This window comes from Tympanuchus pallidicinctus, unplaced genomic scaffold (genome assembly GCF_026119805.1).
Source record: "Tympanuchus pallidicinctus isolate F22 unplaced genomic scaffold, pur_lepc_1.0 scaffold15, whole genome shotgun sequence".
Lineage (NCBI taxonomy): Eukaryota > Metazoa > Chordata > Aves > Galliformes > Phasianidae > Tympanuchus > Tympanuchus pallidicinctus.
In genome coordinates this window covers 26,752,607-26,777,877 of record NW_026294669.1, presented here as the reverse complement: position 1 = coordinate 26,777,877, position 25,271 = coordinate 26,752,607, and the positions used below count along the sequence as shown (strand labels likewise).

At 40.8% G+C, this 25,271-nt stretch overlaps 1 protein-coding gene across 6 annotated transcripts in view; it reads right to left on the bottom strand.

Moving 5' to 3' along the window:
- The window catches only part of PLCL1 (phospholipase C like 1 (inactive)), a 231,462-nt gene that overhangs the window by 90,320 nt on the left and 115,871 nt on the right, over positions 1–25,271 (bottom strand). The window contains exons 1-2 of one of the 6 annotated variants that reach the window (XM_052675371.1): positions 13,364–13,499; positions 12,528–12,658 (exon numbers count right to left, since the gene is read on the bottom strand). The exons of 4 other annotated variants lie outside the window; for them this stretch is intronic. In XM_052675371.1, the coding sequence (XP_052531331.1) occupies positions 12,528–12,560 (33 nt within the window). In that variant the 5' untranslated portion in view covers positions 12,561–12,658; positions 13,364–13,499. Of the gene's footprint in view, positions 1–12,527; positions 12,659–13,363; positions 13,500–25,271 lie in introns of those variants that run through there. One more of the 6 variants, XM_052675370.1, reaches the window with a different exon arrangement.

Sequence of the window (25,271 nt, the reverse complement as noted above, 5' to 3'; positions counted from 1 at the left end):
GGTAAGGCCATGCAGATATTACTTAGGAGAGGAAAGCAAAGAGTTTCCAAAGCATTTTCGGCTCCCCACTTGAACTTACCATGTGGACGATTATTTTCATTTGTGTAATGAGCCACAATCCTAAGAATATTTCCCTATTGTTTTCACCAGGCCACAGAAAGGTCTCCGGCCATATAAAAAATCAGAAACAGAGCAAGTTGAAACAAAACCATTTATGCCTAGTTCTCCTTTTCTCGTGTGATCACAAGGCCCATACATGACAGACAGCTACCAGCCTCCTGAAATCAAATCAGCTCCTTTCAAAGAACATTTGTATTTTGTAAACCAATTAAACAGCATGAATAGTACAGGCATGAATAGGCTTTTGTTTTATTTAGAATTAAGATATTTTCGATTGGTTAAGATGCAAATAGATATGACAAAAAAAGTAAGACAACTACAATGGAAAATTATGGAGCGGGGGAAAATTTAATTACATGCCTGCTTGATTTCAAGTTTTGGCCCTTTTTATATTGCTTCCAATTTAAAGATTCATTTTACAGATCTCTTCCCTCTGTTACCCAAGTAAGGATAGGAAAATCAGTTGGTCCTCACACAGCTTTCCATTTCAGTCGCACACTCTTTGGGCCCTTTTATTTCTAAGGAAATGCATGAGTGATTCCAAGTAACCGGTTATGTCCTAACAGACTTCCTTTTAATAAAGACTGCATCAAAACCTGTGCCATCCCACAAAAGAAAAGTCCTGAAGAATTCAACAGCGCATGATAGCCCTTCTATATAAACATTAAACAAATTCTAAGCCACCCAGCAGAGCTCTACAACATTGTGCTCAATGACTGAAAGAGCAGAACTCCACAGCAGTTTCTGGGAGATTTTAAAGTAGTTTTTTCCAACTCTGTTTCCCATAAGCCAAATTCTTCCACCACTTTCGCATCAGAACTTCAGTAGACTCAAGCAACGTGCTCTGCTCATAGTCACACTGCAGCACGACCACAGGGAGTTCAGTACCTCCATCCCAATCACCTCCTCAGGGCAATGCCCCAGCCTCCTCCACCACCAACCACTAACTTCACTTCTCGAGTTCACTGATACTTTGATGGAACAAAAAGATAAAAGAAAAAGAGGAAAAAAAATTCCAAGAGGCAAACTTATAAAAACATTCACATGACACAAGCCTTCCTGCCTTCAAAAATAATATTTAAGAGGAGGAAAGAGGTTTAGAACTCTAAAGTACAAGACTTGAGCAAAGACTGCAGTCTTCTTGCTCTAATCTTTTTCCCATGCAACACATGTTTCTTATTTTTACTGAGAGCTGCACAATGGGCATGACACTGGAAAAAAAGGCACTGACACGGGTCCTCACCAACTTCTAGGTGAGAACTCACCACAATGAAATGCACATGGCCAGAGCTGAGACTTATAGGGCAAACAAGAATAAACTTTGAGAGCATGACTCAGAATAACAACCTAGCATGACAAAAATACCGAAAACTGCCCCTTGCTTTCAGCAAGCAAAAGCAGACCTTAGATTTTAGGATTACCTATTTTTATCCTGCAATCCTTTTTAATGCAATCCATTGGGCCTTAGAGGTCCCAGCTGCCCAGTCATCTACAGGGATCCTCATAAATGGCAGCTCTACGCTGGCAGGTAAGCTGCCAGGAGATCTAGTCAGTGCTGTGTAAAATCTAAATAAGTGAAGGTCACATCCAGCCCTCATGGCTGCCCTATCTCCTGTCAGTTATGGGACACAGGCTAAGGAAGCTAATATGGCAAGGTGACAGCACTGCCTATGAATTAACTCCAGCATCATCAAATCCTAAAAGGGGACATAGCAACACCACATGCTGTTACCTGAAGAATACTCACAGAGGTTCTGACACACTTTCTGCTCTCCAAGCGGGAGAATGAAACTGACTGCATGGACAGTGAACTGGAGCAAAGAAAGAAAATGAGCCAACTGCTGCATTTAGCATAATTTTTGCAAAACTGTCTTTAAAGCACTGTTCAGCTTACTCACCAGATCGTCTGCATGTGCTCCTACTTGCAGCACAGGGCCAAAGAGCTGAGCAGGCCAAGTGCCTCCTCTCCAAGCACATCAGCCTCTTCAACACAGACAAATGTTCACCAGAGCCGAGGGCTGCCTTCTGATGTACTGTGGGCACAGGCCAGCAAAGGTCAGACAAATTCTTGGTGCTGCTGAAATGGCCAAGTCAGATAGAAATCAGGGGGAAGGGGACACAAAACTGGTCTGATTGAGAGTTCTGCAGAGGTTGCAGGTACCCATTTCTACTGCATTTGAGTCCAGCTGGCAGCGAAGCCCTGGTGTGCCACTGTCTCATTCCTACAGGGACAGCTTCCAGAGAGGAACTGCACTTAAAATAAATTAAACCAAAGGAAAAGTGAGAGCACTGCAAAACTATCTAGCTGGTTGGCCTGCACAATGCAGTAGCTTTATAATAACCCTTGCAGGGTAATAAATGTGCTTCAACTTACATCAACAAACCTCAGAGTATATTAAAGCACATTCAGAGGGAACCAAAGCTAGCATATAAGTCTTGGATTTAGACAGCCACCTTTAAACAACAACAGCTTTAAACAACAGCTGAGGATTTAGTCCAGTAAACATAAATGAAATTCAACAGAGTCCATCATACTGGGCTTTGCAACAGATGTTTGTGGGGTGGAACAACCATAGTTTGTTTTTCTTTTTTCAAGTTCAGCAGGGCAAAACAAATCTATTGACTATAATGGGATAAACTCAATGAGGTTTTACACCAGCAGAGCTGCAGCTGGCTAACAAGACTGTTCAGAAACTACTCAGCAGGCAGCTCTCCATTACACGACCTGCTGACAGCAGCTGACTACTAACTTCATGCTCAGAACAAGAAGTTGTACCAAATTAAGCGTGCTGTAGAAACCTTACCCCATCACTAGGCACATCTGCCTCTCCACTGGAAGACAGCTACAGGCCTGCAAACTGAGAAGGATTGAAACTTGTTGCATGTTTTACCACGTCTGTATGAAGTCATCCAGTCTTGTACTTCTATCTGGAAAAAGGTAGGTCCTACAGCGTAAGAGGCAAATCCCAACAAATAACCCTCCACTACAGTTCCATCTATTGGTAATATTGACTTTCTGCACATAGAGAAGGTATGAACTTCTATCTTCCATGCAGTGCACTTCATATGAACAAGCACTGCTTCTTCCTTTCTACCTTTCTCCATAGAACTTCCCAATTGCTGTTCCAACAGCCATAGGATGAAATCATGCCTCTAGTAATGCCAGTGGGAAACCTGCCATTGATTCCAATGGGACTGCTATTTTATCCTGCTTTAGGAGGGAGCTGTGCCTGAGTGAGCGCTGCAGGATTAGATCCAAGAAGGGCTTGCAATCTTCAGCAGCAGTACTTTTCTACTTTTCCCTTTGCCTAATTTCCCTAACAACTCTGAGACGGCAAGACTGTTTTTCTAGCAATTCTAATCATGATGGATACTCTGTGGAAGTTGGTTATTACCTCAGCAAACCAGTCTCTGGAGTAACGGCTGAATTTAATGGCCATCCATTTCCCAAACAGGCTGTGTAGGGAGGCAGCGCTGCCTGTCTAGAACTTGACAGCATTTCTTTCATGCCACCATTACCACACTTCTGTGGATATAAATTTCAGTTCTCTTCACTCTTCCCAGCTAAAACTTTCTCTTTGGATAAGAAAGCAGAAATCAAACAGGGCAACTTTAGTCAGCCTTATTAATAACGACAGCTCTAATAACAGTCACTTCCATAAGGTTTTTATGTCAGTGGCTACGCATGCATTCAGTCAATAAACATTCTTACACCTGGGCAGTTAAAGTATTGATCATCTCCTCTACTTCATTTTGCTTTTTATAAGCTACAAAACTTCAGTTAAAGTCAACGACTTTCCTGCAACACAGCAGTGTCCAAAACTCAACTCCACCATTCCAAAACTTTGGATACCCACCTTTTTATCTTCCAAATCTGCTTCCAATTCTTCTTTTTCATAAATACCTGCTTTTCTCTTTCAAGCTATCTCTTGATTTAGTTAAAGCAACTACAGTTTACATTAAATCTACTCCATAAATACCTAACCATAACCATTTCATGTATACATCAACACGAATTGTAGGATACTTTAAAATACAATTGTAGACTACTATTTGCAATGCTGTAAAGGAACTTCAACTTTCAAACGCTCAGTTAGCCTGCTAAATTTATTAGGAGAATGTTAATTGTTGTTCCCTGTCAAATTCAGACAGGCAGTTGATGTCAGATCATCTACATCAACTTCAGCAGACAATCTAATCTTGCCATTTGCACAGAACAAAGAAAAATTGTTACAGCAAAGACCTTCCATTTCCAAGCTGGATGAGACCTAAGTCATACTAATACATCAGCTGTTTTATAGCCATTCCCATTTTTAAATAGTTAAAAAGACCTTCCAAAGCTTCCTTTTCAGAAGCACTACTTGCCAATTACTATTTAGGAGTTAAATTATGATAAAAAAAATCATTTAGAGCTTCATTGGAAAATGCTGCAAAAAGTGTTGTAGCTCTGAGTACTGTGCACACAAATCCACACACTTTCCACCAAAGAAAGCTGAAGTCTCCTCAAGAAAGTTCCCACTCAGATAGTAATTAGGGGAAGATAGCTTAGCTGAGGCTGACCCATAAGAGCTGCAGCACAAAGAGCAGCTGTAGAATTGCCACCAGTGTTTCAGTGCATGCCAGAGAACCAGGAGGGATCGCAGCACTCACTCTGCCTTACAGATTATTCAACAGCAAAATCCAGAATCCTGGAACAAAAAATATTTTTCTGCTTCATATTTGAAGCCAAAGAGCACCAGTTTTGATCCTTCACCTCTCATGAAACAAAGCTTAATGTTAGGGAGGAAATATCAGGAAGGAAGATTCAACTTCATCAGTGGAAGAGGCAAAGTTTTGTATCTTACCTCACTTTAGTTATGATCCAGTTTATACTTGTAACACACACACCCCTCTTCCCTCCTCTGTTGCTGTTCTATAGACCAAACTAGGAATACCAAAATACTCCTGGACAGCAGCCTTCAACACTAACCCACAGACACGCAAGCTTTCTACTCTGAAGCTCCAATCAACTAGAAAGCCTAAGGCTTCACGTGAGACAATAATCTGAGATGTTTTTCCTGCATTTTCTGCCAGAGGAAAAAATGCCATCATCTCTAATAGCATTTAGATTCAGCCCACAGATACTGTCACATTATTGAGGTCCAACGTGTCAACAGAGGCAAAGGCTCTTCTTTCCTGTGCTGTGCTATCAATCACGCTGTGAGACAGAAATGCTGAAAGATCATATTGCATGTTTTCATAATAAAGTAAACCAGGGTCTTCAATCTTATAAAATTATGTTGTGCAAGATAAATAAAGCTGTCCTCACAACCTTGAGATGAGATGCATGTTGTCCCACCCTACAGAAAAGTGGCATGAGAACACACAGGCACATCCCGAGGTGGATCTCACTACAGCTTTGCTCAGTTACAGTTTTTCATCATCTCCACATTTAGCAACAGCTGATTGAGCTACCTGAGGAAGAGTGCACATTCCAGCAGAGCTCAACGGAGCACAGGCTTTTTTGAAAAGAGGGAAGGCTGGGGCTCCCAGCTCATCACACTGATAAGGAGTTTTTCAAACACTTCAAAACTTGACATGTTTCTAGTACTTTAGGATTAATGAGCAGCAAATCAACAAACATCTCAGAAAAAGCTGGAAATGGAACTAGCTGAAGGAGACTTTCTGAAGAGCACAACATAGTAGTCGAAGTCTGCTTTCTCCTCTGTGGAAACCCTTCAGTCAGCACAAGAGGAATATCGTCCTCTGCTTTGTATATTAGGCTAGATGCTGTTCACACGCTACCCACTGGAAAAAAAAGATCATGTACACACAAATATCATGACTACATAAACAAAGCACAAGTAATTGTGCAGTAATGCTGTGAAAGTCTGCCATACTAAGCCCCAAGACGTACTTTCAGTACTGGCCTAAAAGCAGTCCACAGTATGTCACTCCTACAAACTCAACAGAGCACCAAAGCACTTGTTTATGTTTTCAAAAGAGTAAAATTAAAAGAGACGTTACAGAAAACTATATTATTTATGTATTATTTTATCTTTACAACAGTAACTAAAAAGCCTTATAAAGTACAATAGCAAGCAGCGATGAGGCCAGAAACTAGAAAAAGCATTGGGCTTCTTATTACACTAATTAAATTGTTAATCATGTCATTTAGCTGGTATTTAATCTCTTTAAACCAACACTGCAGTATGATAAGTAATAAATTTGTTTTTATGAGAAAGCTTCCCATGAATCCTCAGTTGCCAGGAATTAAAACTATGTTCCTGGATAAAGTAATCTACAGCAACAGTTTACATGAAGCACAGAGCTTTAGGGATACCAAGCCATACGTAAAACAACCCAGAGCAAATAGGTAAAGAAAAATATGCAGAAGTTTTGAAAATGCTTCTGCAACGTTATTTGAAGGCATTTGTCTTTGCATCAGCAGCATTCACATTACCAACTTGATCCACGAAGAATTCAAAAGCGTATTTAACTGTGCATCCCTTTTATATTTCAACAGCCTCCATCATCCCAACTGTAACTCCTAATTTTGTCTGGAGTAAGAAAATTAATGCAAGTCATTCATGCTTAAATGTGATGTTCCCAGCTGCCTGCCACCTCCTCGCCCATCCCAGCACACAAGTAAGACCTAGGCATGAATTTAAAACTTGTACCCAAAATTGTACAAAGAAATTCTAATTAAATCCAAACAAACAATTACTATCTGCAACAAAACAAACAATCCTCATTCACATGCCAAAGCCAGCTCACCCCACAGTTCTACAGCCTCGTTGCTTTTATGATCGTTCATCCTCTTTTAACAAGCCCTAATACCAACCAGTAATACTAATGTAATAAATGCCCAAATCACTCACCAGTGCTAACTTCACTAATCAGTTTTAACACAGCTCTTCTTCCTGATCCAAACTGTATCCCAAACCTGAGAACCACAAAAAACCATTTCCAAAACCGAGCTACAGCCTTACAGCCCTAGGATCAGCAGCGGCTGCATGCAGCTTCACCTCCAGCTCTCAGCCCGTAACAGTGCTTCCTTACCAATACAGGAGGGAAGGGACATCTGCCCTTTTCTTGCTAGCACCTCAGTACCAGCAAGGGAGGGGAAAGGTGGCAGCTGTGAAACCAGCCTAGAAAGAAGAAAGGGGCATTAAAAAAAAACAAAAACAAAAAAACAGGAACTTTGATGAATTTGCCATCACTTCAGACCTGAAGTAGACTCCCAAGACCTGTCGTGTTGACTGTTTTGAAGCTATGGTAATTCTCTATGTATTTCCACATGCTCCCACGCCCTAGGCAGTATGATTAATAGCCCTCTCTTACAGCTCTATGCGAATGGGAAGATAACGACAGTGACAGATCACTGTGGTAGAGATTCTCTTCATAGCTGCTGAGCTTCTTGAAGTTATAAATTCTGTGGTTTCTTTAACCCCCAGGCGAGGTGTGCCAGCAGCTCTGCCTCTAAGAAGAGCCCACACTTGTAACCCCGTGCAAGTTACTGAGCTGAGCAAAGTCATTAACAGTCTGACCAAGCACTGACCAGAGTGAGAGCCTAAAAAAAAAAAGAAAACTGTAATCACCAACTACGTCATGAATGTTTTAGTCTTTCAAATGATTTTTTAAAACCTAGAGCACATAGGACAGATCTGCACAAAAAGGACTTGAAGTCCATCACTTCCTACCTTAATATATCCATTCCTGATCCTAAAAAGCACAGAAATCTACTAAATCTAAATTCCTGGAGGCCTTCTGATGACTAATAAAGACAAGTATATATACTATACTGTAGAAAAATCAGCATTTGCTTTCAGAAGTCTTTCCTGCTCTGAAATCCTCAAAAATTCAATTTCTGTGCCTAATGAGCATTTCTGCACTCATGCTGCACTGTTTTCAAGCAACAGTCCTTATTGCACAGTTACACATTTATGTTTCCTCTGTTTTTGAGTATATGTTATAGTAAGCAGATTCTTCAGTCTCTTTCATATGCTGGTTTGGGTATTAGACGTATCAATGCTCTGACGCATCAGCTTCACTTTCATATCCATTTTGCTCAATCACTTTTATGACAGCACTTCAAAAATCTTTTCCACAAACATTTTTGACATACCTGAAATTCACTATAGCTCCACCTGTGCAAGAATTAACTGCCTTTTCATCTTAGAAACAGTAACAGCACTACAAGATGCAGTCTTGAAAGATTGCATGAGTGGATAGAGAAGGGCAGCAGAAATCCTTTGTCAAGAGAATCTTTTTAGTGAGCATTTGTACCCGTTTTGTTTATCCTTTCTATTTCAGCATACATTTAGAGCTCTGGTCAGCCTTCCGGGCTTTCACTCACATACACATCATACAGATCTGCAATAGAAACAATGCTGCAGATGAGGAGTATGGTGAAGACCCACTGACAATACTGGAAGAGCTGAATGTATCACGTAAGTAAGGTAACAATGTACTATGAGACAACAGAAAGGTTAATGTATTCTCCTGAGTATATATTAGTTGACTATTTGAATCACTACAAGTTGCTTAGGAAACGAGTTTTAGTACAATTCACAACTAACTCAGAGCTTAAATTTTAATACAACTCACAACTAGCTTCATCAGTGACAGGCCTGGGCAACCTGGCCAAGTACCAGACCTGGAGGGTGATGGCTTCGCTTGTGGCAGGAAGTTGGAACTTGATCCTTGGGACCCCATTCCAACTCAAGTCATTCTATGATTTGCAGTGCTGATGGTTAAACACCACTAGAAGAACCTGCATAACAAAGTCATCTGAACAAGATGGGCAAACTAATAAGTAACTTGCCCCATTTATATTGTAAGCTAACATTTTATGAAGTGATTTACCTTTTCTTCCTTTGATTATTCGCATCTTTCTGAAATGACACATTCACTTGGGCACATCTGAATGCCAAGTCAGCACTGCAGCATGCCAAGGAACCCTGGGGTTTATCTGGGCAGCTGAGAAACATGCTTATGAGGAGGCTGTAAAGAACTCCCAGTTGTTATCGTCGAAGCACTGCATGTAGCTCATCATGCAAGGCTGCTTAAGGGAGCAGAGGGCTGACTGTACTTGATGTGCCTCAACCCTTTTTGTTTTGTGACAAAGCCATCTTTGAGCATTTTCAAACTTGATGGCCTGCAGAATGTCATGTCTCATTAGGGTCTCTGTCCTACAGCTACTCTAATTCACATATGCACCCCCACTTGAAAGTCTGGTGTAGCCAGACTTATTTTTTGCAGTTATACGTTCAAAGTGACCGGGAGCTGCTTGTGCCTGTGCTGCCTGTTTATTTCTGCATGAACTAAGTTTCAAGTTGTTTTTTGTTTTTTTTTTTGATTGCTTCGATGGGCACTCGGCTGTTTTGATACACATCAGCCACTGCTGTAAAATGCTATCATTTAAGACCAGTTGCAGCAAGCTGTAGTCTCTCACAGTACAGTTCCTGGGTGATTAAGCTTTGGAAAAAAACTTGGTAAGTGGTATTAAAAAAAAAAAAAAAAAAAAATCGTCCTCCCAACTACCAGTAAAAAAAAAAAACACCACACTGTAGTATTATTTGTGCAGTGAAGCACAGGGAGCATGTGAGCTCCAGATTTCTTGGTAACTAAGCTAAACCAACAAAATCATGGAGAGCTAGTTCAATGAGCAGTATATGACAACCTAAAGCATACACGGAACACCAAGTCATCAGCATTCCATGGAAGGATGAAGGTTTTCAGACGTTCCCTTGCATAGGAAGGACAAGCTCTAATGAGGTTGTTCTGATCACAGATACAGCACAAGCACAAAGGAATGGATCAGACCCAACTCACATTGAAGCCCAGGCTCTGGATGGCCAGTAGCATCCCAGCTAGAATGACTGTTTCTCTAGCATAAGCTCTCCAGTTTGATAGTTTTTGTTATTTTGGTGCTGTTGGCTTGATTGGATGGGTGCATTTTGTGTTCTGCTTTGTTTTTTTAAACCAGGCACTAGAAGTTCCCATGGAGATAGAAAAAAGTGCATCTTTACAGAGACCTGAACACTTTTGCATATGGCACTGTTATTTATGCTGTCATTCCTCCAGCAGTCAACAAAATAAGTTCCTAACAAGTAGCAGCACTTTACAAATAAAAGGCATGACCTCTACCCCAAGCAGTTTACAGTAGAATGAGAAAACATGATAAGAAATGGAGAATTGAAACAAGACAAGTGATACAGAGCTAAGTCAGAAAGGCACCTGCTTTCATGGTCCAAATGCCCTGCTGCTTCCACATTTAAATACACTGACACAAGTCTCCAGGGCCATGCCTGCCCTACTGTCATTAACATGCCAGTATGCCAAGCGCAACTCTGACACGAATGATTTCCTTTTCTAAATTCCTCTGCTACTTTGCTTGCAATGTTATTGTTTCATTAAGATCTCATTACATATTAATAACCATGCACCCATTCATTTTGATTCCAGATGGGGAATAGCAGCTACACAGGGGCTAACACAAAGAGATTTTATTTGCAGGTTTTAACATTTCACTCATGTTTCCAATTTCACCATGCTTTTTGAAGCAAAAAGAAACAGCCTGGCACTCTGTCATGCTAACAATCTTCTTGACTTTTTCCAGGACTACAATCTAATTTTGAGCCTACTTCGATTAACTGAGAGTTTGACTCTTCAGTTGTCACCTCATCGCTCTCTGCCAGCCATATTTTTCAGCCAGCTATCCTTTCATTTCTTTTCCTTTCCTTGTTTCAAGCAGGAGAGCTATTCACAACTGATGCTGTGGGCTTAATCACGATGCAGCCTTCTGTGATCAACAGTCATGAAGCTCAAGTAAGGATAAAGATGATAAGCATATTTCACTACCATGTGAGAATTTTAAGTATTTCACAGTTTTCTGCACTGAAGCTCTGCTTGACATCTCTCAATAAAACAGAAAGGCCGCATATACTGCGGATTGATAGCTGTGTTCACTTTCACTGTCTACAGAAAAGACAAATACATGCAGCTGCAGTTGATACAGCATCTTGTTCCTTCCACCTCTTCTCTCGCCACAACCCTGCATCAGGACTCTGGCAGTCACTCCGTGAAAAACAAACATGAACTCTTCCACTTGAACCTTCTATTACTTGGCTGTACAGCCCACAAATCAGAGATGTTTGATGAACAAGTCTCTCCCGGTAATCTACTAGGCACAGAAAACAAGCTAATAAGTCATTGATATAGCTGGTAACAGTGCAAAAATGCCTGACAGCTCAGTCAAAAGCCAGTATCCATAGCACAGAAGTAACCCAAGGAACACCAGCATCTCATGCCTGCACAGACTACGCGATGGACATCACATCCCGACACTAAATTATATCAATCTGCATTTGGCAGAGTGGCACATATCCATTTCAGAAACACATCTCCTGACCCTACTGTAATCCCATAATAAAGCAGCAGTTCTCCTGCTTTTCAGACTTTTTAAAAATCTTTTTCTCACTCCTGCAACCCCCACCCTGGAAGGCAGCCTGGCCCCCACATTTCACAAGCTCCATTCTGCCTGATTTCTGTTCTTTCTACTTTCTCTCTCTGGGCATGGATCAATAACACATTTTCAGCAACAGTGAAAGAAAGTGTGTGGAGAAACAGATATACTTCATATCACAAGACATTTACTTCGATTTAGCATTTCAGGTCCCCAAGCAAATTTCCTATTTGGTAATGCAAAAAGCTACTTGCTAACCAAGGTTTGAGCATACTTAAATGTTTAGCTAAACCACATGATCACCCTGAATCACAGGCTATACTAGAACAATCAACCCTTTTAAACTTGAAAAGAAGTTCTTACTGGTCCAAAAGGGTTTTTTATGTAGCAAACCACATCAAGATTTTTTTGAAAATCATACACTGCTGAGACTGTAAAGATCATAAGCTGTATGCACGAACAGACCATGTATACACATGCATACACATACTAAAAAAGGTTCAGTGACAAATCTTTTTCCATATGTAACAGCTTTGATTACTATTTCTTGAAGTTAAAGCTTGAATAGAATATATATTTTTAACATACATTTTCAAGGAAAGGTTTGCGCTTTTGTTACAGCTCTTCTCTGTTCATCAATGGCCTGTAGGACTTCCCACTTGTTCTCTGTTAAAGGGTACAGAAGAGCCACCATCACAGCCACTGAACACTCCATTTTTTTCCAGAGATGGGCCATTCACTCACACCTTGTGCCTTTCACCTTCAGTCCCACCAAGCATGCTGGTCACTCCCCATTTCTTGAATGAATTTATTATTTTTTGACTCGATACCCAAAGATTTTGAACCACTTGAAAATTGATGGGATCAATTCAGTTCTGTCCAGGAGCCACAAAACATTTAAAGCTTCCCCTTCTGGGTACAAAGCATTTCACTAGCTTCTTGCCCACAGCACACTTACCCTCTCCATTGATTTTCCAGACATTATTTTCATTCTTCCCTTTCACTCCACCCCAAATCAGTCTGCTTTTCTGCAGGAAGAATGTCAACATCTCTATCACTGTCTCCAGCTTCCTCTGAGCATATGTATGTCTTTAAGTAAAAATATGAGAGAACACTGTAGACACTGTACAGAAATGTACTTGTTTACATGTTCATACATGTACAGAACAACTTGACAATAACCAAATACCTCAGGTGAATACTGAAATTTCAAGTTCTAAAACAAATTTCTGTATTTAGACACAAATCAGACTGTTCTCATGGTTCAGCTCACAAGGATGATCAGAAAGATAAGTATGCAATGTTTTCTTCAAATTATTGACACATACTTTCAACTACATAAGCTTTCTTTATTAAGCATCAGTTTGCAATTAAATTCTAATTATATCTTACACAGAAAAGAAGCACAAGCTGGACTACAAAGAAAGGACACATTCAAGAAAAAGTTCCCCTTGAATGGAAATATTCCTTAAGCTTGGAAAACAAACAAAACCACTTTGTCAGTTACCTTGGAAAGCTTCACTCATTAAGCCTGTTGTTGTTGGTTTTTTTTCCACCACTGCAGAAACTAACTCTGCAATAATACAGTTAATAATCCTGGTGTATAAAAGACAAGTGATTTCCAAATGTTAATGAATTCTTGGATCCTTCCAGAGACTGCTGGTGTTTCTGGTACCTCCAGTACTGCATGCTACCTCATCAATACACCAAAACTGATGTGTCTACAGTTCAGATTCCAAGATAATTCATTGACAATAAAAATACCAAGAACATCAACCAGCCCTTTATACTTACATGAGTTAGGAACCTGAAAACATACTGCTTTCAGCTAAACGTTCTGTCAAGCACCCTTGCATTAGCAAGCACCTAACAGCATTTCAGATGTAGCTGTAAATGGAGATGAAGCAGCCTCACTCTGTCCATGCAACAGGTGAGCAGTTGCCTTCAATGGAGAAAAAAAAAAGGGAAAAAAATCAATGTGTAATAATCTCTGCTGATAATGTCAGGTGAGCTCTTTAACCTTTTTCTGACCTGTCCATTCTTCTTGATGTTTAGCAGACAGCCAAAGCCTGTAATGGAGAATTGGCAGAGAACAGCTTTCCAGTGGGTACTGACCGCCACAGTTCTGGTTCACTGCCTTTCATGGTTTGCTCACATGTTTAACAGCCAATAGCACTTAATATCTTCTGTTCAATCACTGCTGTATTTAAAAGCTAATAGTTCAGGGCAATCAGTATCTCCTGTTCTCAACAACAGCTTCAAGAGTTCTTTTTAATATTATACTCTACTCAGCCAGCATTTCTTATCCCCCCCCAGTACATTACACTTCCCAAAAAATGAAGTTCAGCCACTTACATGCTTGTGTCAAAAACAAAATTCACTTTATGATTTTAAGTAAGGTGGATTTTACTCTTAAATCCAGTTTTAGCAATGCATACTCAGCCTTCTGTACACATATAACCACTTAAAAAAACCTGAAGCTCTTTAATACTTGGATCCACTGGGACTTATATACAAATAAATCCACCAGAGAGCATCATCCTTATTCTCCTTCTTCCTTATGCTAGACCATCTGTGCAACCCATTGCACAGCTAGGGAGAAAAAACAGAAAGGAGATAGACTAGCACCAAAGGAAAACAGTTATCTGAGAGAAGAGCAGTTCCCTTTTGCTGGAAGCAGCGCCTTCAACAGACAATGCTTCTAAAAGAGAAAGCAATGCTTTATTTCAAGGGAAGTTTGCCTCTGTTTCTGTCCTGATGGAAATCTCCAGCACACAATTTTACCTCCTGTATGTTCCCACTACATTTCCACTACATTTCCACTACATTTCCACTACATTTCCACTACATTCCCACTACAGTTCCCAGCTGAACTGATTCTTAAATGATAGCTTTCTATAGAGATGTTACACTGTGCTCCTGCATGTTCATGTTGGTGTAAGCAGGTGAATTCTTTGAATCCGTCTTACCTTTGTTATTCCTGCTCCTAGCCACATTACCAGGGGAAAAGATGGGCTGTTTTTAAGCCCTTGACTTTGTTTCCTAGTCTTAGTAGCAAAACTTAAGCACTTGCTACTCAGCTTAAAACAGTTCAAAAAAATCACATATATTCCAAATGCCATTTTCGGAAATGTAGCCCTGTAAGGAGTACTTTTTTTTTTTAAAATGACAGCCAAGTGTGCAGCAACAGCAAGTATCCCAGCAGTCCTCCATGCCCAAGGGCAGCAACACTGACGCAGAATCACAGAATTGTCAGGGTTGGAAGGGACCTCCAAAGATCATCAAGTCCAACCCCCCTGCCAAAGCAGGTTCCCTACAGCAGGTGACACATCTGACACATAAGAACCAGCAACTAGAGAAAAATCCAGCAATCGGTAAGACTTTGAAAGATTCATTGGGATGAGTTGAAGACTGTAACAGGAGGATTTTAGTCAGCAGTATAAATTTAACTACAACTTTTGTGCCACCCAAGACTAATGAATACGTTTGGACTGCTAATTATCCTTTCTTCTCCTGTGAACTTCCCATTTCTGCTATTTGAAGGATGCATCAGCCTACTAAAAAGCCAGCATGCTTAAAACAGGTTTTCTTAGAAGACCCACAAATCTTAGAGAATTGTGAACTGAGGAAGCTCAATTGGACATTTACACAATTTAAACCATATTTCCTCCACAACAGCTTTCTTCCCCCCTCAATTGAAACAATGTTTTTGGTACAGTTCAAGGGTTTTTGTCTTTTGCACAAAGCCATCTTACTCATTTGAAACATTTCACGTTTCATATCATTAAACATCATCTCGAGGACGATGTCACAGCAGGGACAAACACAGCAAGCCATCTTCACTGACAAGAGCTCCCTCAACTAAACACATCATACAACGCCTTCTCCACACACAGAAGGCTATTTTTCACAGAGCACATGGTTTCTCAGCACTGCTCACCAGTTTAAGTCAGCTTTCTGCTTCTCCTCAGCTAAAAACACAAAATTAGAGACCATCTTTTCACTCTCCTTTAATACTGTGTCAAGAGATAGCACAGGCATGAGGCATTAAAATGGTTAGTGAGTCACTTCTGCAAAACAGTTTGGGTCCATCTTCCTCAAGTAAATTCTTTCTGGTCAATTTTATTTTAGATGGACAAAAGCAACTCTCTAACATCTTAGTAATATGGCAGATAGCCAAGCTGCACCATCTCAAAACCAGCACCAGACCTTTGCTCCTAGACACACTCCTGTCAAGGATGCTGGCATTAGTCAATGTGACACCCGTATTGATGGTAACACTAGCCAGCTCCCTTGTCTGGCTGCAGGGGAAGGCACAGTAGAGGGCCAACTCCCCCAGGACCTGCCTGCTTTCAGGGAGGGAACAGGTTGAGGAAGAGCAAGACTCATTGCCTCCAAGGGCCAGAAGATGAGAGCAGCACTTGCTCCTCCCTCCTCAGAGGAGGTGTCAACCCACTGAGAAAGCCTGAAAATGTTTAGAAGTACATTAAGGAGGGGATGCTGCCTTGACTCCCTGGAAGTCACACTGCTGTGAAACACTGGCTCAGCTAAGCTAGTGCTTCGGCATCACACTGATTCATTTCAAAAACACACCGTAAATCATTAAGATAATCAAAACGTAATCCCATGAAGGGTATGCTATCACTGTAAAATGCAACTCCCAATGCAAGTCTTAATTCAGAAAGATTTTTATAACACACCTATTTTCTGGTGCATGGAGATGCTTTTGAAGCTAGAAACACACTTGAAACATTTCCCTGAAACCAAGGACAAATCATCCCAGGACATCAAGTACCATCTGTCCTGCCAGTATCCATTCCCACTGGCAAACCCAGGCTCTAGGGAAAAGCACTGCAATTTGAGTTAAATTGAAAATAATGGCTAAAAGTATGAAGAACAACAAGAGCTATCATGATAAAAACTGACCACTTGGCTGCACAGCTCCCTGACAGGCAAGGAGCCACCCTTGTCCAGCAATATCCTGACCTCCCTGAAGTGCCACAGAAACCTCTGGCCTGCAGGGACTGCCCTTCATCAGGAACTACATCCACAGTACTTCATTTGAGTAAGCACAGAAAACAAACACTGGGAAGAACAGAGCAGAGAGGATAAAGCTGTGTATGGAATCCATACAGCAGAGCCACGGAGCACTGTGCTGCACACCCTGTGCTGAGGCTTTGTAGCATCCCAAATCATCAAGCCATCAGCCCACCCAAGCTAGAGACTACACTCTGCTCATGTAACTGATACAAATGCACCCAAGCTTTTGGCTTTCCATGTGTAAAGTGGAAGGAAAAGGGACTGTGACTTTGTATGGAGGGACATTTGTTTTACTTTCACCTTAAGATAACTTGCTACCAACTGATAAGCACAAGCTCAATATGGCAATTCATTAGACTTCAAATTCTTAATAAAGTGCTTGTATAGTACATCTCGATCACGATGTGGTATTACAACAAAGTTAAGAGAGTAATACAAAGAAAACAGTCTGGCAGCTAAGCCTCTGCTTCCTCCTGCAAGGAAAACTGTTAGCCTTTATCCACAGGAATATAAATTGTCATTGCAGAAGCAGTGTATATTTTTTCCATATAGGACTACCCACCCTATTATATGCATAAAACATTTTAAGTTTCCATATTGTGTCACATTTGTGAAAGCTTCCAACAAACAGATCTTGATTTCAGTCAAGTCACCAAAAAAATTGAATTTATCTAATATTACTGTAGAAAAAAAAAAATCAGAACAAGCTTTTTTTTTTTTTTTTTGGTCTGTAATTAAAGTTTAGCTGCTTTCCACAACTGTCATCATATTAAGTTGTAGGTTTTATTGAAGTTAGCCTGTACCTTATTGGCCCTATTTCAGCTGCTTTGGGCATAATAAATATAAATTTAATTTCCCTGCAGCCTACTCTAACTGAACATAGATCTTGCCCTACTATTACAAGGAAATGGACAAGCTAAAGAATGTAGGAGAGGAGACATAAGGCAACATGAAATCTGCTTGTCAATCTTAATAACAGTTTCATTATTACCACTTCTATTTCTGTAGCCCTTTCTTTTCCTCAGGAGGCTCCTACAGCAGGAGATGTGCTGTACTATAATCAAAAAGCTGTCATAAGTTCTCCATGCTGCACTGTGGTACCAGCCCTAAAACGAGTCAAATGCATGCGGAGCCACAAGAATGCCACCCGCACCCACCCGCACGCTGTGCTTGCTGGCTCCTCAACCTTCCTTTGCTACTGTGCTTTATTTTCTCCCTCATGGTTTGTCACCTCAGAAAGGCAACTCAAGTCTCACACCACGTGCAGATGATGAGCAGTTATTGTGGCACCTGTAATACAGAAGCATTTGATATGGATCACGCTATCCACATTAAGATGAATGTCTAAAGGGTTGCACAAGGTGACCTGCAGGCTGCCCTCCCACTAATGTAATAAATGAAGCCTATAAATGAAGAAGGTCAGAGGAGGAAAAATTTCTGCCTATAGGAAGCTCTGGAGCAAGTGTATTCTTCCTATTAGCTGAACTTTATTTTTCAAAGATAAGCAAAAACAAATGAAAAACCCTACTTCTAAATTCCTACTGCATGCCACATCACAACACAAACATGCTGGATGGTTCTACACTGGAGCAGTACATCCTTCTCCCAACTCTGATGGTTTCAGCCCAGACTGCTGCCTACATCCACAGAGGGCTGTCTCCCAGTATATCTCTTGGGCAGAAGCAATCACTGTGTTGTATGTAGCAGCCAATGCTCAGGACTAGCTATCTCCTCTATCTACTACTGAGTAACGCATTTCAAAGAATCTGAAAAAGAATCTGAGAACGATGAACAATGTTTTACTCAGTGAAATAGCTCAGATCTTCATGAATAAAGTTTTCCAGTCCTTGATGACCAAATGCTGAATGTTCTTGTTCTTGTGTTACTAAAAATATAAAGCCTTCAAATTTTCATTTCCTTTAAACCAACCTAGGGCCAGGTGAGGAGGGGAGAATTTTGTCACCGATGGGAATTTTCTGAAGAACCTATGGTTAGGCAAACTATTTTTCTTCTAAAATCCCTCGCCCAAAAACCACCAACCATCTTTGTTCCCAGGTTCCAAAGAATTTTGCAGTTCAAATTTATTATGGCAGTGATTTACTGTTTAAAAACCACATTTTCATTGACTTTGAAGTGCTTATTAAAGCAACTTCTTGTTTTTGTTTTGTTGTTTTTTGTTTTTTGTTTTTTTTAATAAATATACATATTTTACAGTCTCATTGTATCTCTGCATAATTAACCTTTTCATTTAGCATGTTCTACTAACCTCAATTCAGTAAATATCCACTTGTCAAACCCACCAGTACTTCACATGGGAAGACATTAGCATTCACTGACTACTCTATAATTACCCTCTCAAGTTGAATGGGCTTCTTAATGCAGGTTCACCAGCCGTGATCAGCCTCTACAGAAACAGCCTGCTACAGAAACAGCTCAGCACCAGTCACAAAACACAAAGTTACAGTGCAAAAACAACACGTAACTTTCCGCATGTTTAATTCTCAACAAACATTAACTTAAGGCACTCTGCAAACAAGTCATTTCCTCTGCAGATTAAGAAGGAAAAAAGGAGTGATAGAGATGCCTGCTTTGGCCTATGTTATTTTCCAACTATTTTTCAAAACAAGCCAACCATATGGATGTAATTTATAAAAACCTGAGTCATACTGCCATGTGCTATTCGTCATAACTTACCACTGCAAATGAAAATGGCTTTCAAACTAACGTGAATTAGTTCTTTTGTTCCTAGAAGTGTGAGATAAAAATCCATTCTTGAAATTCCCACTTCTCATCACCACCTAGTAACACAATCCAATCGAGAAGTCTTTCTAATCCAGTCCTAAATGCTGCAGAGAATAATATAGCTGAATAAAACATACAGAACACATCAATTGTACAATAACTTCAGCAGTTGTGAACCAAACGCTGAACAATCACCTGTATTTTCATATAGCCTACCAACCCAGGAGAACTTAAAGGTTCAAAGAAGGCTATAAAGTAATGACTACCTTAAAATCTGAAAACATGAGTTTAAAACAGATTCAGGGGGAAGCAGACTGAGACTTGACTTTTGAGAATGCAGATCTCCACTCGAATTGGTGAATTCCTCAGTCTGTGCGAATACATCAACTCAAGATGTATCCTCTCAAGAGCAGCCATCTTAACAGGGAGGAGCTTTCACAGAACAACTGCCTGCAAATCCTCTCAGCCACCCCACCAGCACCCAGCTCAAAATACCAGTGCTTTACAATGGGAGCAGCTGATCGGACAGCAGCATCAGCAGGATTACCAAACATCTGACATGTCTATGAAAGCACGCAGGTTCTGCAGCCCTACTGCAGGATTTCCTTGTGCGTCCTTTAGTATATTAATATTGCATTAGTCTGCCCAAATGCTTACTTCCACTTAATTCTATTAGTGTCAAAGAAATTCATGCCAAATAACAATCAAGATGGGTTTCAAACACCAAAAAAAGTCTAATTTTCCTCATTAAACAAGTCCCTGTGTTCTCCTGTCAGCTGTACAACTGGCTACAGTATCTCCGTTCCAGAAGTTCTAGTTGTAGTATCTCACCTAGAAGGTAAAAATACAGGGTGAAAATAATTTCAGCTCTATCAGCCTCTCTTGGGATCTGAGGCACTGCAGTGTTTTCATATGCTAGGAGCAAAATTATGATATGCCAGACTATGCAGTGTGCTCTGTTGAGATGGACTGTTTGAAAAGGCTATATTTACCAAGGTTGTTCACCCATTTTACTGCTAGTGCTGAATTGCTCTTGACAGGTTCTTTTCCAGTACTTCATCCAATCTAGTTTCAGATGCCCCAAGATAGAATGTGATTATTTTGCCTGGGAGTTAATCCCCAAACTGAAGGCTTCTCCGTGGCCGAGAAATTAAGCCCCATTAACCCTAAAAGACATTGAACCCAGCTTTCTGCTTTTTTTTTTTAATTCCACCTAATCTGTCTTAGAGCTTCTTGTTAAGTATCATAACCAATGCTTTCATAATAAAGCTTGTAATCCATTAGAAAGTCATCTGTGGCCACACAACTCAATTTATGTACGACCTTTTAAGCCATCTGATCACAATTACTCTGAACCCTGTAGGCCCAGCCTACAGACTAAGAAAGTTCATTAAGTGATGTACTGAACAGTACGTATTGATGCTTCTCTCTGAAGAGGAAGTATGTTCTCAAAGGTTCCTCTTCCATTCCCACATGAATCACACATTATGTCATGTGTTTTACCTGCAGCTGTCATCTGCTTTCAAGCCACTGCATCAGAAGAGACAGTCGCAGATACCACCTCGTCTGTGTTAAAATGTTTCCCTAAGCCAACCTGTGGGAAGATCTGACTCCTTGACAGCCACCACTTTGAGGCTTATTGTGAAAACTAGAAGAATAACGTGAGGGCGGAGTACTGCAAACTGAGCATAGCATTAGAAAAAGAATGCACTGGATTTATTACCAGTTTATTACCTTTGCTATGAAGTGATACGCAATTTTATTGAAGATATTTACTGAACTTTACATAAAACATTACACAGACCAATTATCTAACAGAACATCAAAATTAGCCACTTTGAAAGATCTGATTTTATTAAAGCTGCAGCTCCCAGCATATTTATTTGTACTGCCCTTTTTTCCCCCTCAGATAAGAGTAGAAAGCAAGCTATTTGTATTCAGCCCACTAACATAACTACCCAAAATGTCATTAGCAGGATAGGTGTTTATAGAGGCCATTGCATTCATAACACAAAACAGTTTGCACTCAGAGTTGGTCACCCTATAATGCAGAAAGAGTTATTGTTATTCTGCTTCATTTGCTAAGAAGGACTCTTCTGCTTGGCTAAACCCTGAACGGACTCCATTTAACTGTCCCAGCATTTCTTATCTCATCCAGCCATGTCAAGGGACTTCATGATCCCCCACAGCAAGAAAAGGGCAGCCAATTAACTATTGTGAGGGATACTGCAATATCATCAGTCACAAACTAAGGATTAAAACATCCCCGCAGGCAAGGTCTGCATCTGAAAAAACTCCTCTAGTGGGCTGGGAGCATAGAAGGGAGAGAAGACTTCCTGACTGGCCTCTGCCAGTGCAGAGCCTGTGTGAAAAGAAATAACATACAAGCCTGTGCTAGGAAGTCCTGAACACACTCTGTAAGGAGACAGGAACCTGTGGAGCTAACTCAAATGGACAGGCAGATAGCAATTACTGTGCAGAGTTTTTAATTTCTGTTTATCACTGCTTTTGTAACGGCGTTATTCCCTTTAAACTTCATAAATTTAGTGTCCATATTTCCTGCTAGCTAATCCAAAATACAGTTGCTCTCCACTTAACACTACAGCCTTCCTGGCACTGCAGCCCCTAAGGGCAGGCCTGAAACAGTCACTTTGCACCCAGGATTCCCTTGTTCTTCTCTAAAGCACTGCACAGACAAGCTGCAATCATCACCTCAGGACAATCCAGCCCCCAGTCTGTATCAACACTGATGAGGTCTCAGTGAGCTCAGTAACAGCACAGAAGACAGGAGAGTGCATACATCCCAAAAAGCCAAGCACTTTTACAGGGAAATCAGACAAAGACTGGTCTCATAGATGACCAATATGTAATGCAGGAGCTCAAAAGAAAAAGCCTACATTAACATCACACAGCAAGGCTCATTGGAACACCTTGCTGTAGTCTCAGATGAAACACTGTAGTCACACATGGCTGCTAATAAAATCCACCCGACAGCTGAGAACATTGCAAAGGAATAACAAAACAAAAAGCCAGCTGGCTGGAATGGAATTTGCACACACTCATAAAAAGTTTGCACCATATTCGCAGTTTTCAAAGAACTGTGAGCATTAACACACAAAGGAGCACTTACTCGGGGTTTAAACAAAAGTATCTCAAATGCAAACTATTCACAGCTTCCAGATACACAAATACAGTAGGGTTGAAGGTTGCCTTCAGGTGCAGCAGGTTAGGTTTCAATTTGGATAAAAGCAGAAGATGACGCCCTTAAGTCAGTCAAAGCATTGCCTTCAAAAGCAAGATGCCCATGTTATTCCCTTTTCCAGGCTCATGCATCTCAGCCCCTTCATCTCCACAGATGACACTGCCACAAGCTGTGTGAAGGAGGCAAACCCAGGCCCATTGCTCCCTCTGAGCCTAGCACAATCAATAGTGCACAGCAACTCATCCTTTGTTGCTTCTCAAACAACAGCTTTTTCTCCCTGCTGTCCCAGACTGCTAGGGCCACGTTTCCACTTCTGGGGAACAAAAGCCAGAAATAAATCTCTATTTCCAAGTGAGTGTCACTGCACAGGGGTGCAAATTAGCATTACTCAACTAAGACCTAATAGAGGAAGATGAGAATGAGGGACGTGAATTCAGAAAGAGACAGAACGAAAAAGACAAGCAAGGAAAAGACATACATTTGCTCAACTAGTGAAGCAAAAAAACCAAGATGATAGGAAGCTTAACATCAGCCTTTTGAAACTGAAACGATTCTCTTCAACCCACCCAGGAAGTACCTCTCCTCTCACAGCATCTGAAGACTTGTTTCTTTTATCTAATCACCACCAGCAGGCATCTGCTGCTGTTTGCATCCTCTCTCTAATGAGCAAAAGCAGCAGCCAGATCTGGCCAGAGCTGGGGGGGGGGAACATAACCAGAAACTGTATGTCTTGAAGTCAGTCCTTCACAAGCTCCTCAAGGAAACCCAGAGCCATCTCAAAATTGGGAGAAGAAGGAGTGCAACGAGATTAAAGCAAGCAGAGTTTTCAAAGCTGCAGTCAACATGCATGGGTACATCCAGGCCTCAATGTTAATTTCCACTGCTCAGCCAGGAGGGAGCTATCTGGGGAAGGAGCTGTACAGAGGCAAAAACAACTGCTGCCTTTCTCACTGCCAAATGTAGGCAGGGTAAATTCATGCGCACCACCTGAAGCTGTCTTCTCTAGCATACCAAAATGGAGCTGAACACTATTTCCAGAGGTAAGTATGGGACACGGTGCTCCAGTTAGAGGTGTCTCTAGCCTGTAATAGAACTCCTAACTGACATTTCTGGTTTACCAGCTTGAAAACAGCCTCACAAGACACAAGGTGCACCGTGAATTATCCATCTCAGCAGGGAAATGAGAGAATCACTCATTCAAAAAATTAGCTTTTAAGCTTCTCTCCGAAGACAGAAGTAACAAAGAAATGTAAGCCAGCCTTTAAAGAAAGCGTAGCAACTACTTGGTAATTTTATTCAAAACGTACATTAGCAAGCGTATTAATGTCACATACCCAGCAGGGAAAACAGAGCCCTCTAAGAAATAAATGGTTAGAATAAGCTATTACTGACCCTGACAAAAAGGCACAGATGGTGAATTTGGTTCTAGTGAGTTTGATAAAATGCTGCAGAGTCAATAGATGGAATTACTCTTTCCCTATTTCACGTCATTATGTCATCAGCACCAGACAGCAGGTGTAAAACACTGGCCTTGAAAGACAATCTCTTGTAATACATGATAGTAGGAAAACACAGACTGAAGTTTTAGGATAAATGAGATGTATGGAATGTTCTATTTATTTTATTAGATGTATAAACCTGGATAACCTGAAGAACTTCCTCTACATTTTGAGAAGCTCCTTACTGTAGTAGGAGTTTAATTTGAATCATTCATTTACCTTGGGTAGGATTAATCCCACACTAATGGAAATTGCCAGGCTCCTCATTACTACAAACATTTTCCTTAAAGTACTTACCTGGTCTGTCATCAAGTTCTTTATGGAAGAATCCTGCAGAACTGATCATGACTACAAATACCAACCTGCAAAGCTTTGCCTGTATTCTTACCCTTCCTCTATCACCTAAACTCAGTGGCACTTGGGTCCTGTCAGTGCCAAGGTGAAGGCCCTGTTAGCAGCCAGCCACGCGCCAGAGATCTAAGCCCTGCATTTATAAAACGCTCTGTACCAAGATTTTCACCAATCCCTTTCTCTGAGGGTTTCTACAAGAAAAATCAATTTGCTAATGCTCCACAGGAGTACACGCAGTGGTTGTAGCCTAGTTTCACATCTACCTCTGCAACTTTGCTGCCATGAAGGAGGTTGTAACCTATTTCCAATATCAGGGCACTGACCAGCAAAACACCCCTCCATCAATGGTTTAAAACAGTTTTCTTCCCAGCAACAGATTGAAAGCACTCGAAAACCTCCCTTGGATCACAGTAACCTCCTCCCAGCAGTACTGCAGAGCTGCTGGTTTGATGCTTTCAATTTGGGTGAGGTCATACCAACTTCTCCTGTCCTTGAGTCACACTTACTGAAAAAAGAAATACTTCTGTTAATTCTCATTTCTAAAAATCTGGCTTGAAGCTATTTTCTATCTTGAACATTTGCATAATGTTCCTCTAAAAATGCCGTTCAATTATATACACACTCATAAAGTCTGTTGGAACATCATGAAACAGTGCTAAGCGACACTCTGAAAAAGCACACAGGTTATCCAGTTTAGGTCAAACCACTCTGTTTGCACAAGTAGACCAAGGGCAGAAGACAAATTATTTTGTGTGAGGAAACAACAAGAAAGAAACAAACGCTTTTTTTTTTTTTTTAAACCTTACTCTACTCCCAAATGAGCATGCTCAGCAACAGACATCTCCACACCATTATGCCCAGTGTATCT